The 25,205-nt window shown below is 44.0% G+C and overlaps 1 protein-coding gene and 1 long non-coding RNA gene across 3 annotated transcripts in view; one reads left to right on the forward strand and one right to left on the reverse strand.

Moving 5' to 3' along the window:
• The window catches only part of LOC134354329 (protein PFC0760c-like), a 28,256-nt gene extending 13,799 nt beyond the window's left edge, over positions 1–14,457 (reverse strand). Inside the window, exon 1 of the mRNA XM_063063261.1 lies at positions 13,541–14,457. Within this exon, the coding sequence (XP_062919331.1) occupies positions 13,541–14,234 (694 nt within the window). The 5' untranslated portion in view covers positions 14,235–14,457. The remainder of the gene's footprint in view (positions 1–13,540) is intronic.
• A 284-nt stretch (positions 14,458–14,741) lies between these two features.
• On the forward strand, positions 14,742–18,885 carry LOC134354330 (uncharacterized). 2 transcript variants are annotated; one of them, XR_010019772.1, is made up of 3 exons: positions 14,742–14,902; positions 16,314–16,482; positions 16,841–18,885. It is a non-coding gene; the product is annotated as an uncharacterized LOC134354330 (long non-coding RNA). The 2 variants fall into 2 exon arrangements; XR_010019773.1 differs by having other exon boundaries at positions 16,366–16,482.
• Positions 18,886–25,205: the final 6,320 nt, after the last annotated feature.

Consider the following 25,205-nt stretch of genomic DNA (forward strand, 5'->3'; position numbering starts at 1 on the left):
TTAATAGCAGCTTCAAACAATACTAATCTATAAAGCTGCAATGCTACAACCCCCATCAATACTGATTGAGAAAATATTGGTCATCAAATGAACAAAGACTACATAATTGTATGTAAACTGAATAGTCTCACGGTGCCAACAGAGTTGCAGTGTTATACACCTGAGTCTGGGAATCCGAAGACAAGGACGGGAGGCCCGGATACAGCCTGTCCTGTCCTGTCTGGTCTGAGTGCGGGACTGGGTGGGTGGATGGAGAGATGGGAAAGGGGCTTGTTTGTTTTGTTTCTGTCTTTTTTGTTTTGTTGCTGTTGTTTCTGCTTATGTTGTTTACTGGACATTGTAGGCATGCTATGTTGGCGCCAAAATGTGTGGTGACACCTGCGAGCTGCCTACAGCATATCGTTGGGTGTGCTGATTATTAATGCAAGTGACACATTTCCCTGTATGTTTCAATGTACATGTGATTAATAAATGTGTATCTGAATACATTCAAAATAAAAACCTAAATAAAAATGTACCCATTTCCTCCTCCCAATAATATATATTCTAAAACTGGAGAACTGGAAAAGCGATTCTTCAGTGTGTTACCAATCCCAGAGTTCATTTTAAATACACAGACTCTGCTGAACATTGTCACATTCATTGTGTTGCCCTACAGCACACAAATTCTACCACTATCTGCTATAATACAAATGTTTACACTGCTCGTTATAAAATACCACATAATTTGCTGTAATATATAATAGCATGAATATTAACAATATATAATAATGATAATCTAAATATAATATTGCACCTTATCTGCTATAATATAATAGAAACAGGTTCTACTGTACACTATATCCTACACAGATTCTATTTCCACAATAATACACACAGGATTTAGTATCCACTGTCTCTCTCTCACACACCACACACACATACATACATACAGGTCTTGTAGTCTGCTATAATACACGCTTGCAAAAATGTACAGCAATTCCATGGTTTTCGTTAAATGCACAGATATTGATCCTATTGTCCATTGTAATACCTATGGATTCTTCAGACTGCCATAATAGACACAAGTTTTACTGCCTTGTTATAATATCATCAGCTGCTACTGACCACTGTGTGAAATTAACTTCGACTCTCTGACCTAATATGCTGTCTGTAACAATAAATATTAGTTTTAGTGCCTGCTGTGATAGACATAAATTCTACCATTCACTAGAATATGTACAGATTGCACTTTTACTTTCGAGAGACAAATTTTACTGTAATCTATAACTGGTTGGACAGTTTGCTGTCATGTACAGAGGCCCTGCCATTTGCTATAATATACACCGGTGACTGTCAGCTACAATATGTATACATCATCATCATTTACCGTATTGTATAACATTTATCTGTGTGGCGCGTGGCCAACTGGTTAAGTCGTTGGTCTAGTGATCTGAAGGTCGCTAGTTCGGGCCTCAGATGAGGCAGCGTGTTGTGTCCTTGAGCAAGGCACTTAACCACACATTGCTCTGCAACAACACCGGTGCCAAGCTGTATCGGCCCTAGTGCCCTTCCCTTGGACAACATTGGTGGCGTGAAGAGAGGAGACTTACAGCATGGGCAACTGCCAGTCTTCCATACCATCTTGCCCAGGCCTGCGCCATGGAAACCTTCCAAGTCGCAAATCCATGGTCTCACGAGACTAACGGATGCCCATAATAAAAAAAATCTGTGTGGGTGATCTGTTAGTTTTTTATGTGTGAGAGAGGGGTTGGGGGCTTTATGTTATCGTCGCTATTTTTTGAGCGGGAGGGATTTGTGGTTTTTGTTTTTCTAGCTGCCAATATCTGGGTGATCAATCTGTTAGTTTTTATGCAAAGAAGGGGGCTGGGGGTTCTAGCTACTGTCTTCTGGGTGGACGATCTGTTAGTTTTTTGTCTGAGGGAAGAGGTGGGGGTGTTTGGGGTTTACTAGTTTTGTTTCTTTTTGTTATCCTTTTTCTTTTTCATGCGGAGGGTGGGGTTGATGTATTTTCTTTCAACACCCCCAATGGTTTTTCTGTATTTAATGACTATCTGGAGAAGACGAATATTAGAGTTGCATATTAGAGTTGCATGCATATTTTGACAATAAAATGAACCTTTGAACCTTTGAAATGCATACATACAGATTCTAATAAAATATATCTTGTTGCTATACACAGTTCATAGATCTTCCTGAATCATCTGGTAAATAAACCCCGTATATTACAGCTGAATAGCTTTGACGTGCAACAATACACACTCTGTGGCCACTTTATTAGGTACAGGACGTGCTTAATAAAAGTAGCCACTGAGTGTATCAAGGATCTGCCACACAATATATAAACCCCCCCCAATATATAATATATAACCCCCCCAATATATAATATATAAACTCAATATTCGAGACCCCCCCCAATATTACAGTGCTGATGGAGTCACTCTCACATCGAACATCCTGGCTGATCACTCTTGACTTGGCACAAAGGAATTCTTAAGACAGCTCAATGAAGCCAACAGCTCCAGAAATATCCTAAAATGATCTGCAACATGCACTGATGTGCAAAAGAGTAAAGTCTATTATTTCCCATTTTTTCCAGTATCTTGATTGAGGAGGCAGTGACCTATTCCAGTTTATCAGTCGCTTACTGACAATCCTGCAGACTGCTCCTAGTATTGTAGACCAAAGCTCCCAGATCCAAAAGGAAGGTCAGGGAGATGTTAAGCCCCTTGGTCCCAAATTTCTGGCCAGTATTTTCTCTGCAATCATGAGCACAAGAGAATCTGCAGATGCTGGAAATACAAAGCAACACACACAAAATGATGGAGGAACTCAGCAGGTCAGGCAGCATCTATGGAGGGGAATAAACAGTCAACATTTTGGGCTGATACCCTTCATCAGGACTGGAAAGAAAGAGGACAGGTGCAAGAATAAGAAAGCAGCGGGGGGGGGGGGGGTGGTGGGGGGGAAGGAGTATGAGCTAGCAGGTGATGTGAAGCCAAGTGAGGTGAGGGTGGAAGGTGGGTGAATGAGAGGGGGGGTTGGAGTGAGAAGCTGGGAAGGGTTATGTGGAAAAGATAAAGGGTTGAAGAAGAAGGAACCTAATAGGAGAGGAGAGGGGTCATGGGAGAAAGGGAAGGAGGAGGTGAGGAGAAGAGAAGGGGTGAGAGGGAAGTCAGCAGGAGGATAAGATGATAAGCAACAGTACATTATAACATACATTTTGTCGTTCCAGCATACATAATTCTACCATAATTCTATACATCACATTCCAAAATTGCTATAATATAAGCAGATTGTATTTGTTATAATAGATACAGGTTATACTCTACACTACACAAATTCTATTTTTACAATAATATACACAGATTTTAATGCAGTCTGTCTCATACACAGACACGCACATAGGTCCTATAGTTCTGCCATAATACACACCATTACGTCCACTTGCAAAAATATATACAGATTTTAATGTTTACTTTAAAGATACAGATTTTACTGGACAGTAAATTACCCCCTTATCTCCATTCTGGCTCCCCTCTCACCATCTCTCGTCTCCTCACCTGCCTATCACATCCCCTTGGTGACCCTCCTCCTTCCCTTTCTCCCATGGTCCACTCTCCTCTCCTATCAGATTCCTTCTGGTTCAGCCCTTTACCTTTTCCACCTATCTCCTCCCAACTTCTCACTTCATTCCCCTCTCCCCACCCAATCACCTTTTCCCTCTCTCCAGGCTTCACCTACCTCCTTACAGCTTGCACTCTTTTCCCTCGTCTCACCTCCTTATTCTGGCTTCTCCCCACTTCCTTTCCAGTCCTGATGAATGGTCTCAGCCAGAAATATCCACTGTTTATTCTCCTCGATTGACGCTGTCTGATCTGTCGGGCCCTCCAGTATTTTGTATGGGAATTGCTTTTCTCTGCATTCACAGCCAGAATTTGTTTATTTTTTAGACTGGATTAGATTAGATTATGAGGACACTCAGTCCTCGTTTATTGTCATTTAGAAATGGATGCATGCATTAAGAAATGATACAATGTTCCTCCAGAGTGGTATCACAAAAAAAAACAAGACAAACCAAAGACTGACGCTGACAAGACCACATAATTATAACATATAGTCACAGCAGTGCAAAGCAATACCATAATTTGATAAAGAACAGACCATGGGAGCGGTAAAAAAAAGTCTCAAAGTTCTGATCGACTCCCGATAGCCCCCGATAGCAGGCGGCTGAAGGGAGAAACTCTCTCTGCCATAAACCTCCAGGCACCGACAACTGTCGATGCATTGGAAGCTCCCGACCACAGCCGACTCTGAGTCCTTCTGAAAACTTCGAGCCTCCGACCAGCCCTTCGACACCGAGCACCGAGCACCATCTCTGCCGAGCGCTTCGACCCCGCCCCGGCCGCTGAGCAACAAGCAAAGCCGAGGATTCGGGGTCTTCCCCTCCGGAGATTCTGGACCACACAGTAACAACGGCAGTGAAAAAGGCATTTCAGCAGTTTCTCCAGATGTTCCTCCGTTCTCTCACGTCTGTCTCCATCAAATCAGGATTGTGCACGGTTCCCTACTTGACAGATTACAGATATCATTCACCGGAGTGGCCACGCAAGCTGCATCGTGCCGCCATATTCTTCTTCAATATGTTATGACACAAGTGGAGGCCATTCATCCCATCTGAACAATCCCAGTATTCATTCCTTCTCTCCTGTTTCTCATCTCCTTATCTGACATCGCATTCCTTTTTTTACCCTCTACTCTGGGCTAATGTGTGATTTGGAGGGGAACATGCAGGTAGTGATGATAGTGGGTGCCATGGTAGTGTAGCTGTTAGCATAACGCTTTTACAGCTCAGTGCATCCAGCATTCGGAGCCAATTCCGACACTATCTGTAATGCATGGGTTTTCCCTGGGTACCCTGGTTTCCTCCCACAGTCCAAAGACCTATCAGGTAGGTTAACTGGTCATTGTGAATTGTCCTGTGATTAGGTTAGGGTAAATCAGGGTTATGGGGTCGCTGGGGAAGTCTGGCTCAAAGGGGCAGAAGGGCCTCCTCTGCACTGTATCACTAAATGAAATAAATATTCCAGCCCTGGCAATAGAGCTCATGGGTTTGAGGAGTTCTCAGCGTTGCCTTGGCAAGGAACTACAGGGCCAACGCAATGTTAGCAATCACTTCCAGAGGACTAGAATATAAAAGTGAGGATGTAATGCTGAGGTCAGACCGCACTTGGAATATTGTGAGCAGTTTTGAGCTTCATATCTAAGAAAAGATGTGCTGGCACTCGAGAAGGTCCAGAGGAGTTCACAAGAATGATTTCCGAAATTAAAGGTTAGTGTTTGATGGCTCTGGGCCTGTACTCACTGGAATTTAGAATGGGGACAGGGGAATCTCATTCAAAATTATTGAAAGGCCTAGAATGAATGGATGTGGAGTGGATGTTTTCTGTAGTGAGGGAGTGTAGAACCAGAGACCACAGCCTCAGAATTGAGGAGGAATTTCTTTAGCTAGCGGGTGCTGAATCAATGGAGTTCACTGCCACAGATGGCTATGGAGGCCAAGTCATGAGGTATATTTAAAGTGGAGGATATCAAAGATTATGGGGATAATTCTTCTATTTAATCTTTTAGGTTAAGGTTCCTATTTACTAAACAGCTTTGCCAAGGGAAATGAACCTCATCTGTTGTCCCAACCTCTTCCCTGTTGAGCATCCCCTCCGCTCCCCACTACTTTCTTCTGAACTCCAAACAATTCAAGGCCCAAATGATCTGGTAGGACAACTTTGTCATCTTGGTGCTTTTGTACTGTCTCCAGTGTTACTCCGTCATGTTTTTACAGCTCTCTGTATTCCAGGTGTGGCCTCACTAACACCCCCTCCAACTGCATCAACCAGGCACGTGTGTACAGCTAAATCAAAGATAGCTCTTCTGATGCCAAGGTGCAAAACAACAGTACATATAGTCAGACACAGCACATATACAAGTAAACTCTTCTCAGGCTTCCAATCGGGTAGAGGAATGGATTTTACTCAACGTTTCGATGACAAACTCTACCACTTTCATCAGGGATGATGGCAGAGTTTGTCACTGAAACATCGGTAATAACCAATATCCGTACCTGGCTGGAAGCCCGAGAAGAGTTTATTTGTCATATATGCTGGGAAAGCACTAAGATCTTTTTCACAGCACATACAGTTACAATCCAGCACAAAATAATACTGTATTAGTATAAGTCCCTGAGTGACAAGGCCTGAAGATTGACAGGTTGACATGAAGTGTGGGGTGCATCTTTCTGTAAGACAGTATAATGTTACTGGCACCATTATAATACAATAAGCGGTTGTACAAATATGGGAAACTTTAAAGCCTATCAGATATGTAGGCTTTAGCCTCAAATATGTGAAGTATTAAAGTCTCCTTAATTTTTTTATTCTCATTTTTTTTACACCTCAGTTAAATCTCCCTTCAGCCTCCTTTGTTGCAAAGAAGAGCCCTAGCCTGACAGCCGCTCTTCATAATGGGTCTCCAATCCTGGCAGCATTCACAGAAACACCCTTGCCATCCTCTCCAGTGCATCTCTTCTGAAATGAGCAGAACTGCACTCACTACTTCAGCTGTGACGTTGTGCAGCGTTCTAGCATAACCTCCCGGGTCTAACTTTCCATGTCTTTGTCAATAATATCCCACGTGGTTCCTAAATCAACTTATCTGTCTGTCTTGCTACTCTCAGGGATTTGTGAACTTCATTCCAAGTTCGCTCCCTTCATTCTGGATGAATGATTTTTATTGAACTTTAGTCGTCAGGTCTTAGCAAATTGGGTATCACACAACTTACAACACAGCAGCCATTCATTGTACCAACCTACTTAACTTAGTAACCAAGTGTTCAACTGAAGTAAAGATGTAAAGATCTAAAGATTAGCTTTATTTGTCACACGTACATTGAAACATACAGTGAAATGCATCGTTTGCATTAAATCAGATCAGCGAAGATTATGCTGGAGGAGCCTGCAAGGGCCATCGTGCACCGGGCACCAACATAGCTTGCCCAGAACTTATTAATCCTCACTCTAGCCCTAACCGTACATCTTCGGGATATAGGAGGAAACCAGAGCATTCAGAGGAAACCCACTCAGTTTTGCAGAGAATGTACAAACTCGTTACAGGTAGTGGTGGGAATCAAACCCTGATCAGTGATTGTTACACTACTGTGTCACTCTCTTCCAATCCATCCCGCCAGATAATGTCCATAACTTTCTATTTCCTGCACTTTTATGTGCCTGTACGAGTCTCTTGAACACCCCTGTCATATCTGGCTCCAGCACCACCGCAGACTGTGCATTCCAGGCATCCACCACTCTGTGTGTAAAGAACTTGCCCTGCACATCTCCCCTGAATTTACCCACCCCCACCTTAAATGCATGCCCTCGGGTATTAGACCTTTCACCCTGAGGAAAATATAATGTCTGTCTACACTCTCTATACCTCTTTCAGATCTCCCCTCAACTTCCACTGCTCTCGAGTTTCTTAAATGTCCCTAAGGTATCTGCATCCACCACCACCCCTGGCAGTGTGTTCCACTCACCCACTACACTCTGTGTAAGAGTACTTCCTCTGACATCCCCCTGTACTTTCCTCCCAACACCTGTAATTTATGACCCCTTGTATAGCATTTACATCCTGGGAAAAATCTCTGCTGTCCATTTGATCTGTGCCTCTTATCATCTTGTACACCTCTATCAAGTCTCCTCTCATCGCCCTTCGCTCCAAAGAGAAAAGCCATTGCTTGCTCAACCTGTCCTCATAAGACATGCTCTCGGATCCAGGGAGCATCCTAATAAAACTCCTCTGCACCCTCTCTAAAACTTCCACATCCTTTTTACAATGAGGAGGCCAGAACTGAACACAATAATGGATATAAAATCAGAAAATTCATCAATCTGAAAGAGTAGCTCCAGTTCCAGCCTAACCAGCTGAGTATTTCAAGCACTCATACTTTAACACATTTGTCTATAATAGCAGAGACACAAGCGTGTTAAAGTGTGAAACCTTCCCAATAACTGAGAATGTGTACTTTTGCAATCACTGTCTTGCCTTTGGTCATACCAAGGCTCATTAAGAACATGTTTTTTCCCTCTGCTCTTTATAAGAAATAACGACAGTTAATCAGGAAGGTCTCACCGACCACAATGGAATAATTAAGTCGGCAGTGTTGATGGAAAGTCATTGGGAATTCTATTTTTGTTTTCATGTGGATCTGCCCGAGAGGTCCTGGGATTAACTCATCTGAGCAGTGTAGGCCTCCCTCAGGATGACGCGAATTCTCGTCTGACCTACCAGGAGGCTATTCAACCCATTGTGTTCATGCCAACCAATTCAAGAAATTATAGAGCGTCCCTGGAGATATTGAAGGCTTTTATTCCGATATCTGCTGGCAAAGTTTTTCTTCCCACCACTGTGAGAGTGAATCATCGTGGTTAATATGAAATGTTATTTTGTTTCTGAATTCTGTAATCTATTTATCTATCTATCTACCTACCTACTTATCTATCTATTTATTTATTTATTTATTTATTTATTTACTTACTTACTTATTGAGATACGGCATCCATTAGGCCCTTCTGGCCCTTTGAGGCACAGCAAATCACCAATTTAATCCTTGCCTAATCAAGGGACAATTTACAGTGACCAATTAACCTCCAACCGGTATGTCTCTGGACCGTCGCAGGTCATGGGGAGAACATACAAACTCCTTACAGACAGTGACGGGAATTGAACCCAGGTCGCTGGTACTGTAAAGCACTGTGCTAACCGCTATGCAACCGTATAATAAATTATTAGTCTATGTGATGGGTTAAAATTTCAATTCAATTACTTGAACCGAGGTTGCATTCCCAATGCTGTTCCGATCATGTTGTGGAGAAGCTCAGGGTGATTCTCTGTGCACTTGTTCTAGTCACTGGAGTGGGTCTTGAACCCATAACCATCTGACTCAGACTGGTAACCACTGGATAATGCCAGTACCTCTGGAAGAGTTCCTCTGCACCTCAGCCAAAAGGGTACAAACTCTCATCCCAAAATGCTGGTGGAACGCAGCAGGCCAGGCAGCATCTATAGGAAGAGGTACAGTCGACGTTTCAGGCCGAGACCCTTCGTCAGGTCTGGGCCCAAAATGTCACCTGTACCTCTTCCTATAGATGCTGCCTGGCCTGCTGTGTTCCAACAGCATTTTGTGTGTGGTGCTTGAATTTCTAGCATCTGCAGATTTCCTCGTGTTTGCGTTTTTAAACTCTCATCCCATTCATTCAATGCCAAGCCAACTGAGGTCATACTCAAACCCTTCAGTGGTTTCGAACCTATGACCTGCTACTTCAGAGATCAAAGTACACCCACTGAGCCACTGGTCCAGGTTGTGAACCACCACCTAGAAATAACGATAAAGATTAGTTTTATTTGTCACATGTGTATCAAAACATGCAGTGAAATTCAAAGTCTTGCATCAAATCAAATCAGCAAGGATTATGCAAATGTCGCCACGTTTCTGGTGCCAACGTAGCGTGCCCACAACTCACTAACCCTAACACATGTCTCTGAGATGTGGGACCGAATCTGGAGGAAACCCACGTGGTCACAGAAATTCCTTACAGACAGGGGCAGGGATCGAACCCCAATCAGTGATCGTTGGTGCTGTAAAACGATTGCACTAAGCAATGTGTCACTCTATTCTGATCCCTCTGCCTACGCAATGTCCACTTCCTTCTATTCGTGTCCCTGTCCAAGAGACCCCGGAATGCCCCCCGTCACATTTGCCTCTGCCACCACTCCAGATAGCGCATTCCAGGCACCCACAACTCTCTGCGTAAAGTACGTGCCCTGCACGCTTCTCTGACCTTACCCACTCTCACCTTCATAAACTGAAGTAAATGAGTGGAGTTATTGATTCAGAGAGCAGTACCTTACAGAAACAAGTTCTGCACCACCATTTACACCAGTGCTACCAAGACCCATTTTATTCTCCCACCATTCTCAGCAACACCCAACCCCCATCCCCAGATTCTATCCAATTTACAGTGGCCAATTAACCCGGCAACCTACAAGTCTTTGGGATGTGGGAAGAAGTCAATGTACCTGAAAGGAAACCTGTAGGCCATGGGAAAATGTGCAAACTCCACCCTAGGTCAGATTCGAACCTGGAACTAGAATATAAAAGCAAGGATGTAACGTTGAGACTTTATAAAGCACTGGTGAGGCCTCACGTGGAGTATTGTGAGCAGTTTTGGGACCGTTATCTTAGAAAGGATATGCTGAAACTGGAGAGGGTTCAAAGAAGTTCATGAAAGTGGTTCCAGCATTGAACAGATTGTCATTTGAAGAACATTTGATGGCTCTGAGCCTGTATTCACTAAAATTCAGAAGAATGAGGGGTGACCTAATTGAAACCTATCAAATGTTGAAAGGCCTTAAAAGGATGGATGTAAAGAGGATGTTTCCTGTGGTAGGAGAGTCTGAGACCAGAGGACACAGCCCCAGAATAGAGGGGTGTCCTTTTAGAATGGAGATGAGGAGGAATTTCTTTAGCCAGAGAGTGGTGAATCTGTGGAATTCTTTGCCACAGGCAGCTGTGGAGGTCAAGTCTTTATGTATATTTAAGGCAGAGGTTGATAGATTCTTGATTAGTCAGGGCTTGAAGGGATACAGGGAGAAGGAGGGAGATTGGGGCTGAGAGGAAAATTGGATCAGCCATGAAGAAATGGCGGAGCAGACTTGACAGGCCAAGGCCTAATTTTGCTCCCATATCTTTTGCTTGAGTGGTCTATGGATCTCTGGACTTAAGGCACCAGCTCTACCAGCTGCACCATGGGTTCTTCCTTCAGAGCCATCATTTGGCTTGGAGTACACAAAAAAAACAAATGCTAAAAGCACAAACAATTAAAACCATAAGACCATAAGGATAGGAGCAGAATTAAGCCTCTTGTCCCATCGAGTGTTCTTCACTATTCGATCATATCTGATTTATCCCTCTCAACACTACTTTGCCTTCTGTCTGTAACGTTTGACTCCCTCACTGATCGAGAACCTATCAACCTCCACTTTAAATCTGCCCAATGTCTTGGCTTTCACAGCCATCTGTGGCAATGAATTCCACAGATTGCCATACTCTGGCTAATGAAATTCCTCCTCTTCTCTGTTCTAAAGGGAGGTCCTTCTGTTCTAAGGCTGTGTCCTCTGATCCCAGACTCCCACTATAGGAAACATCCTCTCCACGTCCACTCTATCTAAGCCCCTCAATATTCAATAGTTTACAATCCATTGTTTTCAATTCATTTTTCTAAATTCCAGCGAGTACAGGCCTAGAGTCGTCAAACGCTTCTTATCAGTTAATCCTTTCATTCCCAGAATCATTTTCATAATCCTCCTCTGGTCCCCTCCGATGCTACCAGTCCTTTCTTAGATATGAGTCTCGTAATTGCTCCAATACCTTATTAAGCCTCAGCATTACACCTGGCTTTTATATTCTAGTCCTCTTGAAATGAATGCTAACATTGCATTTACCTTCCTCACTACTGACTCAACCTGCAATTTAACCTTTGGGGAATCCTGCACAAAGACTCCCAAAGACCTCTTTTGCACTTCTGAAGTAAAAGTGAACTATTTGATAAGTGTTACTCACCTTCTTGTACACCTATTAATCCTCAAGCCCAGAATCAGAAATCCTGTACCAGATCAGGCCTGGTGTAGGAACTGGGCAGTGTTTCCCCAGTTCAATCCCAGCAGGACTGGAATCCACTGCCGGTTTTCACGTGGAGTCCAATGAACAAACCAACTGAAAAAGTTTAGCTGCCAGTGATTGCCAACTTCAGTTCAAGGTCAGGCATCAGAGGGGCACAGCATGCTGCCTCTTAGCTCCAGGAACCCGGGTTCAATTCTGACCTTGGGTGATGTCTCTGTGGAGTTTGCACATGCTTCCTAGGGTTCCCTGGGAGCTCCCACATCTCAAACACATGTGGGTTAGTGGTTAAATGGCTACTCTACTTTATCCTTAGTGCAGATACGTGGTGGAAGAATCAGAGGCGAGGTTATGAGATAGAATAATTAAAAGGAGACACATTTCGAAAGCATAGAGGCAATGTCAGAGGTGAGTTTTCTACACTGAGTGTGGTGGGTATGTGGGACATGCTGCCAGTGTTAGTGGTAGAGGCTGATACATTAGGGACATTTTGAGACTCCTGGATGAAAGAAAAATGGAAGGCAATGTGGAAGGGAAGTGTGAGATTGATCTTAGGGTAGGTTAAAAGGTTGGCACAATATTGTGGGCTGAAGGTTCTGCACTGTTTAATGTTCTATGCCCATAAATGGGGGAATGAGGTTGATGTGATTGCCCTGAAGGCTGTCATAGATTCAGCGGGCTGAAGGACCTCCTTCTCTCTCTGAAGGAAGGATGAGGAGTGAAAGAACAAAAAACAGGGAGGAATTAAATATAGTAAAGGTAGTGCTGTGCTGGGAAGATTTGGTAGTGTGTACATTCCAGTGTCTCACCCATATCACTGATTACCTCCCAATATCCAGCCACAGTCACAGCAGGTAAAGTTTCCAAACCCCAGGACTGCCGAGGGAGGTGGATGGTTGAAACTGAGAGTTAATATATTGAAACCCTTCCCCAGCACACTCAGTAAGCAGCATGTGTCAGATGCCACCCTCAAGCCAGCACAGGGCATTACATTGGGAGAGACATAGGGTACAGCAAATCTATCTTGTCTTTCTTAAAGGGGAAGACCAGCAGGAGGAGCAACCTTTGCCAGGGTACAGCACCCCTCCCTCCTTCCCTTTTCAAACCACTTCTATTGATTTAAGTTCAAAGCAAACTTGCTGCAAGATTTTTTTCTGACATCAGTTAAAAATATTGATAATAATTTTGATATAAGACAGAGAGATTTTCTATTCTTTATTCCATTCCCAACACATTAAAAATATCACTCTCCTTTCAATTTATCACCACACTTTTGATTTTGAACTATTTTTGTTTCTTTCACGTGTATAAAGAGAACCACACCAGCACTTTCAACTCCCTAACACAATCCAGCTCGCAGTACACCCTACTAACATGCAAGGAAATAAATTGGAGTGACCACTTGCATAAATTATAATTTGGTTTTATTGCAAGATGTTTGATTAAAAAAAAAGGTTTCAATGATTTTGCAATGATCAAGGAGCAGACAGACCAATTTTAGATGATTTCAATGTTTCAGTGTTCAAAAGCCCAATTAATTGAGCTGACTTTAAAAAAAATGACTTGCTGCCCCAGATTTCATCCAATTCAGAAGGTGGTACAATGTCACACAGTTCCACAAAGCTCCATGCATTAGACGTTAAAGTCACTCCATTATTTTCCATTGGTGTTGCTAGAGTAATGCTTCTATTCCTTACGGGAGAGGTTTAATAGAATGTCTGCCAGCTGAATGACGGCCTTTAAGGAAGTAACTTAGTAATGATCGCTAGTGCAGTATACAAGTGCTTTGTTTTCTTATTTATTTATTGTTACCTTCCTCATCTTCCTTCTTGCCATCATCATGATCATCATCGTCATCATCATCGTCATCATTGTCATCATCATGTCTATGCTCCTTATGATGGTGGTCATTATCATCATCATCATCATCATTGTCATCATCATGTTTATGCTCATGATGGTGGTCATTATCATCATCATCATCGTCATTGTCATCATCATGATCATCATCATCCTTTCTAACTATTTGATCGTCATCATTGTCATCATCATCGTCATCATCATCATCGTCATCATCATCATCGTCATCATCATCATTGTCATCGTCATCCTTGTCCTTGTCGTCTTCGTCGTCATCATCATCATCGTCATCATCATCATCATTGTCATCATCATCGTCATCATCATCTTCGTCATCATCATCATCGTCCTCATCATCATCCTCCTCATCATCATCCTTATCATCATCCCCATCATTGTCATCATCTTTATCCTCATCATCATCATCATCATCATTGTCATCATCATCATTGTCATCATCATCGTCGTTATCATCATCATCATCGTCCTTCCCTGCTCCTACATCTTTCAAATCTTTGTGACCTCCTTCATTGCTGTCATCATCATCTGCTGCAGCAGCTCCAGTGAAGCCAGTGATGACGTTGACGTGTATGGAACACACAAAAGTTAGCAGCAAGCAGAGAAGCCAAACTCTTTGGGAAGTCATGCTGGCATCAGATTGACTCAATTCAGCAAATAAGTCCACCAGGAACTCCCGTGAGAAAAGGGTGGCGTGCAGAACACGAAGGTAGGTCCAAAACAGCAGAAAGTATTGAGGAACAACGACCTCAGGACTGTAGTCCACAAAATGGTGTGTATGCTTGATTGATAACACCGGGTGGTATGTTGTCTTGCAACACTTCCTCTCCAGTAGCAGAAGCAAATGAATCTCTTGTTGAGTCATGGGGCTTCTAATATAGCAGCTGTGATAAGGCTCTGGCATCACATTGCCATATTTGAGCGTCCACACAAGCCATAGGTCATTCACAGAGGCTCCATCTCCTCGAATGGGAGTTGCGGTGCCTTGTCATTGGCTGATTATTTAAAGATCTTTTTATCTTACATTTACCAAGCTGGTCTGTGTGTCAATCACTAGAAAACACCTCCTTCACCATCAAACCTCACAGTCAGTTCTAACAATAGCTGGGTTTTTGTGTCAGAGAAAGTAGTTGGCCGTAAATCGCTTCTCAGCTTGGACCTACCACCCATAAATGATTTTAGGTCAGAGCTGAGAGTCAGGAAAGGGATGCATTACAGAACAATGCAAACTAAATCACCTTGTTATCGAAGAATGCTTTTGGTGTGCAACGATCCCTGTTTAATCCTCAACTTTCTGTAAGTTTTTATTGCTGTTGATGCAGACTTATTTGGTTTGTCACCAAGTAGCGATTATTATTTAAGAAGTCTGCACAGTAAGAAGTCTGAGTCAGGTGGGTGTTAGAGCTCAATTCAACCTGTTTTCAGCAAAGTTGTCTTTTATTGTCTTTGTCATTCAGTAACGAATTGTGGTAATGTGATGGCTGTCTCTTCTTGCAATTTGATAGCCCTGGAGGGAAGTAATTGTTCAGCTGTTTTGAAAAGTTGAAGAGATATGAGCCAGACATGGCCAAATGGAGCTACCTTTGATGGATACCTGCTGGAATTTAGAAGAATAAGTGAGAGGTCTCATTTAAAACTAACAAATATTGAAAGTCATAGAGTGGATGTTCAGAGAATGTTTCCAATAATGGAGAAATCCAGGACCAGAGGGCACAGCGACATTGAAAAACCAGGGCAGATGGGAATAACTCATTCAGCATGGATAAGTTGGCCCAAATGGTTTGTTCCCATGTTGTATGATTCGACGTCCATAGTGTGGGGATCTTTCTCTACTGGACACTGAGGGATACTGTGTGGCGGGAAGCCCCTCGAGCAATGGAGAGGGGTAATACCTCACAGGGGTACTCTGCAATGTGTAAAAAATGTGTTCTAAAACTATTGAGTGTAAGGATCAAACGAGACCAAGAGAGTAAAGAGTTTTGTACTCTTGTATTTACTGTATATTTTTATTATGAATAATGTTTATTTTTGAAAATTTCAGAACTGCTTCCATAGGGAGAAATTTCACACCAAGCCATTAGAACAGAAGGTAAATGGGGTCACGATAAATTGTGCAAGAAACCAGGACCAAAGGAGCAAGGGGATCTCGGAAGTTAATAATCTTGGACCATAAGAGAGGGGCAAGAATTTGGGGTGCTTGATGAGAAATAGAGGCACTAACTGCCCTTACTGAATCAATGTGCCCAGTGTAGGGAAGAGGACTCTTTATTTGCTCATACAAGAGGGCATAATTTTAGGGTTCCATCTGCAAATGCATTACTTCCTGGTGGCCAAATATTTTAATTCCGATTCCCATTCCCATTCCAACATGGCCTCCTCTTGTGCCAGGGTGGAGGAGCAACACTTGGTATTCCATCTGGGTAGCCTCCAACCTGATGGCATGAATGATGATTTCTCCTTCCGGTAAAAAAAATTCCCTCCCCCTCCCCTCTTCTTCTATTCCCTACTCTTGCCTCTTACCTCTTCTCACCTGCCTATCACCTCTCTTTCCTCTGGGCACTCTCCTCCTTTCCTTTCTTCTGTGGTCCACTCTCCTCTCCTATCAGATTCCTTCTTCCCAACCCACCTGACCACCTTTCACCTTCTAGCTATCTTCCTTCCCCTCACCCCACCTCTTTATTCTGTCATCTTCCCCCTTGTTTTTCAGTCCTGATGAAGGGCCTTGGCCTGAAATATCGACTGCTTATTCATCTCCACAGATGCTGCCTGACCTCTTGAGTTTCTCCAGCATTTTGTGAGTGTTGCTTTGGATTTGCAGAATTTCTCGTGTTTATCATTTTAAGGAGATCGGAGGAGGGTATCGGGGGATGTCAGAGGTATGTAATTTTTATACTGAGTGGTAAGTGCGTAGAGCGTGCTGCCGGGGTGGTGGCAGACACAGATACATTAGGCACACTTGACAGACTCTTAGACAGGCACATGAATGATGGAAAAATGGAGGGTTACTGGGAGAAAAGAGTTAGATTCATCTTGTAGAAGGACGGCACAGCATCATGGGCTGTAATGTTCTATGTTCAATGTCCTCACGTTGGCTTTCTTGACACATTGTGAAAATAACCACCCATTAATATCATAAATTAGCAACTAATAAATTCTAAACCTCACCCTTGCTGAGTTTTGACTTAAACAATGTGCTGATGCTGTGGTGCGATTTATATTCTTGTGTGTGTATAGATTTCCAAGCCGCCAGCTTCTTGCTGATGAGGAATTGCTGGGACTTAGAAACCTGATCCAGATGGTTCGTGGGCCAGGAAGATTCCAGATTCCAACTGGCTGACGCCAGCCTCCTGTGATTGGACAACATTGCAACTCTGATGATTCTTCATTCCCAGTTATTCCAGAGTGTCATTATCTGTTGAGCTCACAGGTTCTGCTCCTGATATAACATTTAATGGTTTGGGTGCAGTTCTTTGCCAATACTGAAGCTCAAAGAAAATCATGGAATCACTGAAGGTAGAAAAGGAAGCCATTCAGCCCATCTTAACTACTCTAACTCTTGACTTCAGGCGCTCTGTATTACAGTTTCTCAAGTGAATACAAGAGTCTGCAGATGCTGGAAAATGGAGGAACACACAAGCTGCTGGAGGAGCTCAGCTGGTTGGGCACCATCTATGAGACTGATACAGGTTCCAGCCCGTAACGTTGACCTGCTCCTTTCCTCCCACAGATGCACTGTAAGGAGTTTGTACGTTCTTTCTGTAACTTGCGTGGGTTTCCTCTGGGTGCTCCGGTCTCCTCCCATGGTCCAAAGACGTACTGATTGGTAGGTTAATTGGTCATTGTAAATTGTCCTGTGATTAAGCAAGGATTAAATCGGGGTTGCTGGGCAGTGTGGCTTGAAGGGCTTGAAGGGCCTCTTCCGCGCTGTTTTGTCAATAAAAGCAAGCAAACAAGTAAATAAATAGGCTGCTTGGCATGCTGAGCTCCTCCAGCAGATTCCCGTTGCATTGAGTTCGAGCGCTGAGTTCCAGACTCTGTATACAACTCATTTTTCTCAACCTTCCTCAAGTCTGCAAGATGAACATTCCACCCACTGCTCTGATCATTTACTACCGCCAACATGGACAGTGTCTACCAACTCTAGTTTGTTGTTACCTGCCGAGGCTGCTCAGAATCCGAAACAGGTTTATTATCACTGATATATGTCATAAAACGTGTTGCTTTTGCAGCAGCAATACAGTGACATATTGTATACATTACAGTACATAAAATATGCTCTAAGTTACAATAAGAGGCCTCCGTCGGCTAGGGTCAACCATGGATTCTGCGTCCTAGCTGTCTAGATATGCAAGCCAGGGCTGTATGATATGGAGAGCAAGCTGTTGCCCATGTAGCAAGCTCCCCCTCTCCACACATCTGATGAACCCAAAGGAACGGCAGAGACTGATGCAGTTTGGCACTAGCTATGTCGCAGGAGTTGCCAGTCAGCATTGAACTTAACATAGGACTGCCTTAGGGACCCCAGCTCCGGATTTTTCCCTCGGGGTTTACTCCCGAAGCCTTTCTCATGAGTGGGTATAGTTGCAAGGCAGCAGAGGTTTGAGATCAGAGTTTTCCTTCTCCTAGATCATAAAACCATAAGACATAGGAACAGAATTAGGCCATTCAGCCCACATTCAGCCCATTGAGTCTGCTCCACCATTCTATCATGGCTGGTCCCAGATCCCACTCAACCCCATACACCTGCCTTCTCACCATATCCTTTGATGCCCTGACCGATCAGGATATAATCAACTTCTGCCTTAAATATACGCACGGACTTGGCCTCCACTGCAGTTTGTGGCAGAGCATTCCACAGATTTACTACTCTCTGGTGAAAAAAAATTCCTCCTTACCTCTATTCAAAAGGGTCGCCCCTCAGTTTTGAGGCTGTGCCGTCGAGTTCTGGATACCCCCACCATAGGAAACATCCTCTCCACATCCATCCTATCTAGTCCTTTCAACATTCAGTAGGTTTCAGTGAGTTCCCCTCACTGCCAAATGCAGCTGGTGAGTCCCGTCTACCCAAAGCGACTGGATTTACGGTGCCAGTAATCCGCCTTTACCCCTTCTCCTGTCACTAGAAATGGATCTGCTGGGCTCAGAGATGTGAAGGCCAGTTGCCAGGCTCGGTTGTCAGAGGCTATTTGATGCGCATGCCATTGGGAGCATTTAAAAGGTAGTGGGAGCTTGTCCCCATTACCACCCCCGGCTATAAAAATTTTAAGGAACCAAATTACAATAAGAAATACCTAATAAAAATAAATAAGTGCAAAACGAGACTAAGAAGTGTTTGTGGGTTCATTGTCCGTTCTGAAATCTAGTGATGGAGGTGAAGAAGCCGTAACTAGAACGTTGAGTCTGCTTCTTCAGGCTCCCGTACCTCCTCTCTGACAGTGAGACGAGAGCATGTTCCAGGTGGTGGGGGTTCTCGAGGGTGGGGAAGCTTGAGGCAATGATGAAACTTGCTGAATTTACAACCCTCTTCAGCTTTTTCTGATCCCATGCATTGGCCCCTTTGTTGGTACACCAATTTTTACTATTTATTCTCATTTAGAGATTACAGCATGGTGACAGGGCCTTCCAGCCCTCAAACTCCTAATGAAATATAGCGACGGTCATGCCTTCTTTGTAATTGCGTCAGTATGTTGGGCCCAGGATAGATCTTCAGAGATGTTGACATGCAGGAATTTGAAGCTACAGACCTTTGAGGAAAACAGGTGCATGTTGTCCAAACTTCACCATCCTAAAGTCCACAATCTTACTGAGTGCAAGGTTCAAGTTCAAATTTAATTGTCATTCAGCCACACATGAAAACCCACGAATACAGCCAAATAAAACAGCACATATAAGATATCAGTAAACGACAGTCATACGAAACAATATATGGTCCAAGAAAACTGCAGCAATCTGCAGTCGAATGCAATACAGCTTGTCTTCTGCCAAGTGAACACTGGGGGGCAGCACCATCTGCAGCTTGGGCGCTGTGCCACACCACCTCTGGCGGAGCACACCGACGCCAACGCCTCTCTCCTGGGCAGCTAGGAACAGGTGGCACCACGGCTTGAGGGCAGGTCCTCACAATGACCGAGGCCACATGGCACCCCTGCTGTCCGCCAATAAATCAGTGAATCAGAGTTGCAGCATTCCACATTCGTAATGTCCAAAAGGGTTGTGATCAAAGGAAAGTGATTAAGGCAATCAATCACGGTTAGACTGCACACCGCCTTCACTCATTGACTCCGCCAACGCCTCTCTGACTCAGGATCCACACCAAGTTCAGCTCCTTCAGTTTCTCCACCAATAAGCAACTCGCTGATGAGGTAGGCCTATGGTACTTTAAGCTCTTAATGCCCAGCTGGGTTTTGCGATTGTAAATAATACATTTAAAAAAATACAGTAACAGCTTTGGGGTTGACAATGTAGAGGTCACTGCGATCAAACACCCCGCCATCTTACTGTAAGCTGATCTATCTCACTCCAACAAGCTGCTCTCAAATCTCTGAGGTCTAATACCCAGGCTGTCAGAAACAGGAAACACAACTTACCAAATCATTCACCATCCTGAAATATGTCACTGTCCCAGCAGCAACACTGGCTACGAATCCTGGAATTCCCCGCACAGCAGCACTGAGAGTGGACTTCACCACCAGGCCACACTGGTTCCAGTCAAGGTACAGTTCAGCATCATCCTGTTAAGGGCAATATAAAGGACTCCACTCCTTCCCAAGGTTCACACACCAAGTGCTGGAGGGCTGGGTCTTAAATGCCGAGAAACTGAACCTGTTGACCAACCGCCTATGTGGGACCTTATCAAATGCTTTGTTAAAGTCCATGCCTTGCCTTCATTATGAATTGTCCTTAACGTGATGATGCTTTCCTAGTCAGTTCCTCAAAAAGCTCTACAAGATTGGTTAGAGATGACCTACCACGCACGAAGCCATGCTGACTATTCCTAATCTGTCCATGTCTAACCAAGTATTCATATATCCGGTCTCTTAGAATACTTTCCAATAACTTTCCCACTACTAATGTCAGACCCACTGGCCTATAGTTTCCTAGTTTATGTTTAGAGCCTTTCTTAAACAGCAGAGCTATCCTCCAGTCCTCTGGTACCTTTCCTGTCACTAAGAGTGATTTAAATATCTCTGCTAGTGCCCTGGCAATTTCTCCAATTGCCTCCTGTGGGGTCCGAGGGACACATTGTCAGGCCCTGGGGATTTATCCAAACTGATTTGCCTCAGGACAGCGAACACCTGCTCCTCTGTAATCTGTATCGGGTCCTTGAAGTTGATGCCACTTTGCCTCACTCTGTGTCTTTCCCCTGAGTAAATACGGATACAAAAAAATTATTTAAGATCTCCCCCATCTATTTTGGCTCCACGCATGGATTACCATTCTGATCTTCCAGAGGACCAATTTTCTCCCTTGCAATCCTTTTGTTCTTTTTATATCTGTAGAATCCTTAGGATTCTCCTTCACCTTGTCTGCTAGAGCAAACTCATGCCTTCTTTTAGGCCCCCTGATTTTTTTAATAGGTGTTTTCTTTCATTTCTTACTCTCCTCAAGTTCCTCATTTGTTCCTACCTGTCAGTACCCACTCTGCACCTCTTCCTTTTAACCAGGGCCTCAACACCTCCTGAAAACCACAATTCCCTACACTCATTATCTTTACCTTTTATTCTGACAAGGGCATACAAACTGAGTATTCTCAAAATTTCATGTTACATACCCCGTAACTGGGTTGCCAAACCAGCAGAAATGGATCACTCAGTTGGAGTCTGGATTACTAGAACTAAGAAAGTTTTATTAAAGAAACAAGCAACACAGTAATTGAAAGGATAATAAATGCAACAGTTCAGCAATGATAAACACACATGTGCACAGAATTAAGATAACAGCATCAATCAAGCTCTATCGTTGTCTAGGGGTAAATGACCAATTTCAAAGTGACACAAAGTTCAGTCCAATTTAGTTCAGTTCGCAGTAATCGTTGCCATGGCGATGGACAACATGGGGGGAGGGAGAGAGAGAACGAGAACGACTGATCATTCAGAACGGCTTCCACTCACAGACCGGCGATATTGCTCACAAGCAGCTTTCGGGCGGGTCCTTTGTGATGTCACCTGAGGTCACCGACTGTGACCCCTCCTCCAGATGCAGTCGATCCTCTGCAGTGAACCCGGCACCCAAGCGAGGGTGGACACACACCGGGTTCCCGCTGATCGTACCTTTCCACCCTGTGCGTTTAAGGCTGATCCCCCGATCAGCCGTCCAAGAGCTTCCCACCGACTTGTGAGAGGCGCACCGCTTCCAGGGTCTCGTTACCTCGGGTGTCGTGTGTGTCCTGCCTTAGCGAACCTGTCCCTTTTTATCCCCCTGCTGGGGTATCGCCTGTCCATCACTTCAAACAGTTCAGGGTTCAAAGGGGGAGCCGCTCCATACAGCTCTCTCTCCCGTCCCTTCATTACACATCTCCAGATCGCCGGTCCATCACTTCAAACAGTTCAGGGTTCAAAGGGGAGCCGCTCTTGACAATACCCAGACTGATGGCTCCTTCATTAACATCTCCAAATGCTGCTTCATTGTTCCTTATCTCTCCTTCCCCTGAGGACAGGTGGCAGACCAACTGCTGATGCCACTGATGCTAGCCCAGGCCAGCAAACATCTTAATTTATGTGTATTCTCATCACATTCTCTTTTGGAGGCATCCCACTTACCAAGTGCATCTTTGCCAGAAAACAACCTGTCCCAATCCACACTTGCCAGATCCTTTCTGATACCATCAAAATTGGCCTCTCTCTGATTTAGAATCTCAACCCATGGACCAAACCTATCTCCTTGCATCACACATCAAAGTTGCTGGTGAACACAGCAGGCCAAGCAGCATCTGTAGGAAGAGGTGCAGTCGACGTTTCAGGCCGAGACCCTCCGTCAGGACTAGCCTGACAAAGGGTCTCGGCCTGAAACATCGACTGCACCTCTTCCTACAGATGCTGCCTGGCCTGCTGCGTTCACCAGCAACTTTGATGTGTGTTGCTTCAATTTCCAGCATCTGCAGAATTCCTGTTGTTCGCTATCTCCTTGCATATTTACTTTGAAACGAGTGGCATTGTGATCACTAGCTGCAAACTGTTCCCCTACACAAACTTCTGTCAGCTACCCTGTCTCATTCCTTAATAGCAGATCCAGTGTCATATGTTCTCTCATTGGGATTTCTACACACTGATGAAGGAAACTTTCCTCAACACATTTGACAAACACTATCCCATCTAGTCTTTTTACAGTATGGGAGTCACAGTCTATATTTGGAAAGTTAAAATCACCAACTATAATAACTTTATGTTTCTTGCAACAGTCTGTGACCTCTCCACAAAGTTGTTCCTCTAAGTCTCTTGGACTGTTGGGTGGTCTGTAATATTGCCCCATTAATGTGGTCATACCTTTCTTATTTCTCAGTTCCACCTATAACACCTCACTAATCGAGTTCTCCAGACTGTCCTGACTGAACACTGCAATGACATTTTCCCTGACTCATAGTGCCACCCTTCTCACTTCAATCCTTCCCTCTCTATCGCCTCTAAAACAATGGAACCCCAGAATACTGAGCTGCCAGTCCTGCCCCTCCTGCAACTAAGTCTCACTAATGTCTACCATATCATAATGCCAGTAGTTGATCATGCCCTGAGCTCATTTGGTTTTCCTACAGTACTTCTTGCATTGAAATATACGCAGCTCCGGACACTAGTCTCACTATATGCAATCATTTGATTCCTGACTTTGTCTCCACAGCCTCTCCACCAACTGTTCTGCACTTTGGTTCCCATCCCCCAGCATCTCTGGTTTAAAGCCCACCGTGTAGCACCAGTAAACCTTCCTACTAAGATGTTACTTCCCCTCCAGTTCAGGTGCAAACCATCCCTTCTGCATACCATAGAAACCATAGAAAAACTACAGCACAGAAACAGGCCTTTTGGCCCTTCTTGGCTGTGCTGAACCATTTTCTGCCTAGTCCCATGGACCTGCACACGGACCATATCCCTCCATACACCTCCCATCCATGTATCTGTCCAATTTATTCTTAAATGTTAAAAAAGAACCTGCATTTACCCACCTCGTCTGGCAGCTCATTCCATACTCCCACCACTCTCTGTGTGAAGAAACCCCCCTAATGTTCCCTTTAAACTTTTCCCCCCTCACCCTTAACCCACGTCCTCTGGTTTTTTTCTCCCCTTGCCTCAGTGGAAAAAGCCTGCTTGCATTCACTCTATCTATACCCATCATAATTTTGTATACCTCTATCAAATCTTCCCTCATTCTTCTACGCTCCAGGGAATAAAGTCCTAACCTATTCAACCTTTCTCTGTAACTGAGTTTCTCAAGTCCCAGCAACGTCCTTGTAAACCTTCTCTGCACTCTTTCAACCTTATTTATATCCTTCCTGTAATTTGGTGCCCAAAACTGAACACGATACTCCAGATTCGGCCTCACCAATGCCTTATACAACCTCATCATAACATTCCACCTCTTATACTCAATACTTTGATTAATAAAGTCCAATGTACCAAAAGCTCTCTTTACGACCCTATCTACCTGTGACGCCACTTTTAGGGAATTTTGTATCTGTATTCCCAGATCTCTCTGTTCTACTGCACTCCTCAGTGCCTTACCATTAACCCTGTATGTTCTACCTTGGTTTGTCCTTCCAACGTGCCCCACACTTCCCCACACTTGTCTGTGTTAAACTCCATCTGCCATTTTTCAGCCCATTTTTCCAGCTGGTCCAAGTCCCTCTGCAGGCTCTGAAAACCTTCCTCACTGTCTACTACACCTCCAGTGTTTGTATCATCAGCAACTTGCTGATCCAATTTACCACATTATCATCCAGATCATTGATATAGATGACAAATAACAATGGACCCAGCACTGATCCCTGTGGCACACCACTAGTCACAGGCCTCCACTCGGAGAAGCAATTCTCTACTACCACTCTTTGGCTTCTTCCATTGAGCCAATGTCTAATCCAATTTACCACCTCTCCATGTATACCTAGCGACTGAATTTTCCTAACTAACCTCCCATTCAGGACCTCGTCAAAGGCCTTACTGAAGTCCATGTAGACAACATCCACTGCCTTCCCTTCATCCACTTTCCTGGTAACCTCCTCGAAAAACTCCAATAGATTGGTCAAACATGACCTACCACGCACAAAGCCATGTTGACTCTCCCTAATAAGTCCCTGTCTATCCAAATGCTTGTAGATGCTGTCTCTTAGTACTCCCTCCAATAACTTACCTACTACCGACATTAAACTTACTGGCCTATAATTTCCTGGATTACGTTTCGATCCTTTTTTAGACAACGGAACAACATGAGCCACTCTCCAATCCTCCGGCACCTCACTTGTAGACAGCGACATTTTAAATATTTCTGCCAGGGCCCCTGCAATTTCAACACTAGTGTCCTTCAAGGTCCAAGGGAACACCCTGTCAGGTCCCAATGATTTATCCACTTTAATTTTCCTCAAGACAGCAAGCACCTCCTCCTTTTCAATCTGTAC

This window comes from Mobula hypostoma, chromosome 11 (assembly GCF_963921235.1).
Source record: "Mobula hypostoma chromosome 11, sMobHyp1.1, whole genome shotgun sequence".
In the NCBI taxonomy this organism is placed as follows: domain Eukaryota; kingdom Metazoa; phylum Chordata; class Chondrichthyes; order Myliobatiformes; family Myliobatidae; genus Mobula; species Mobula hypostoma.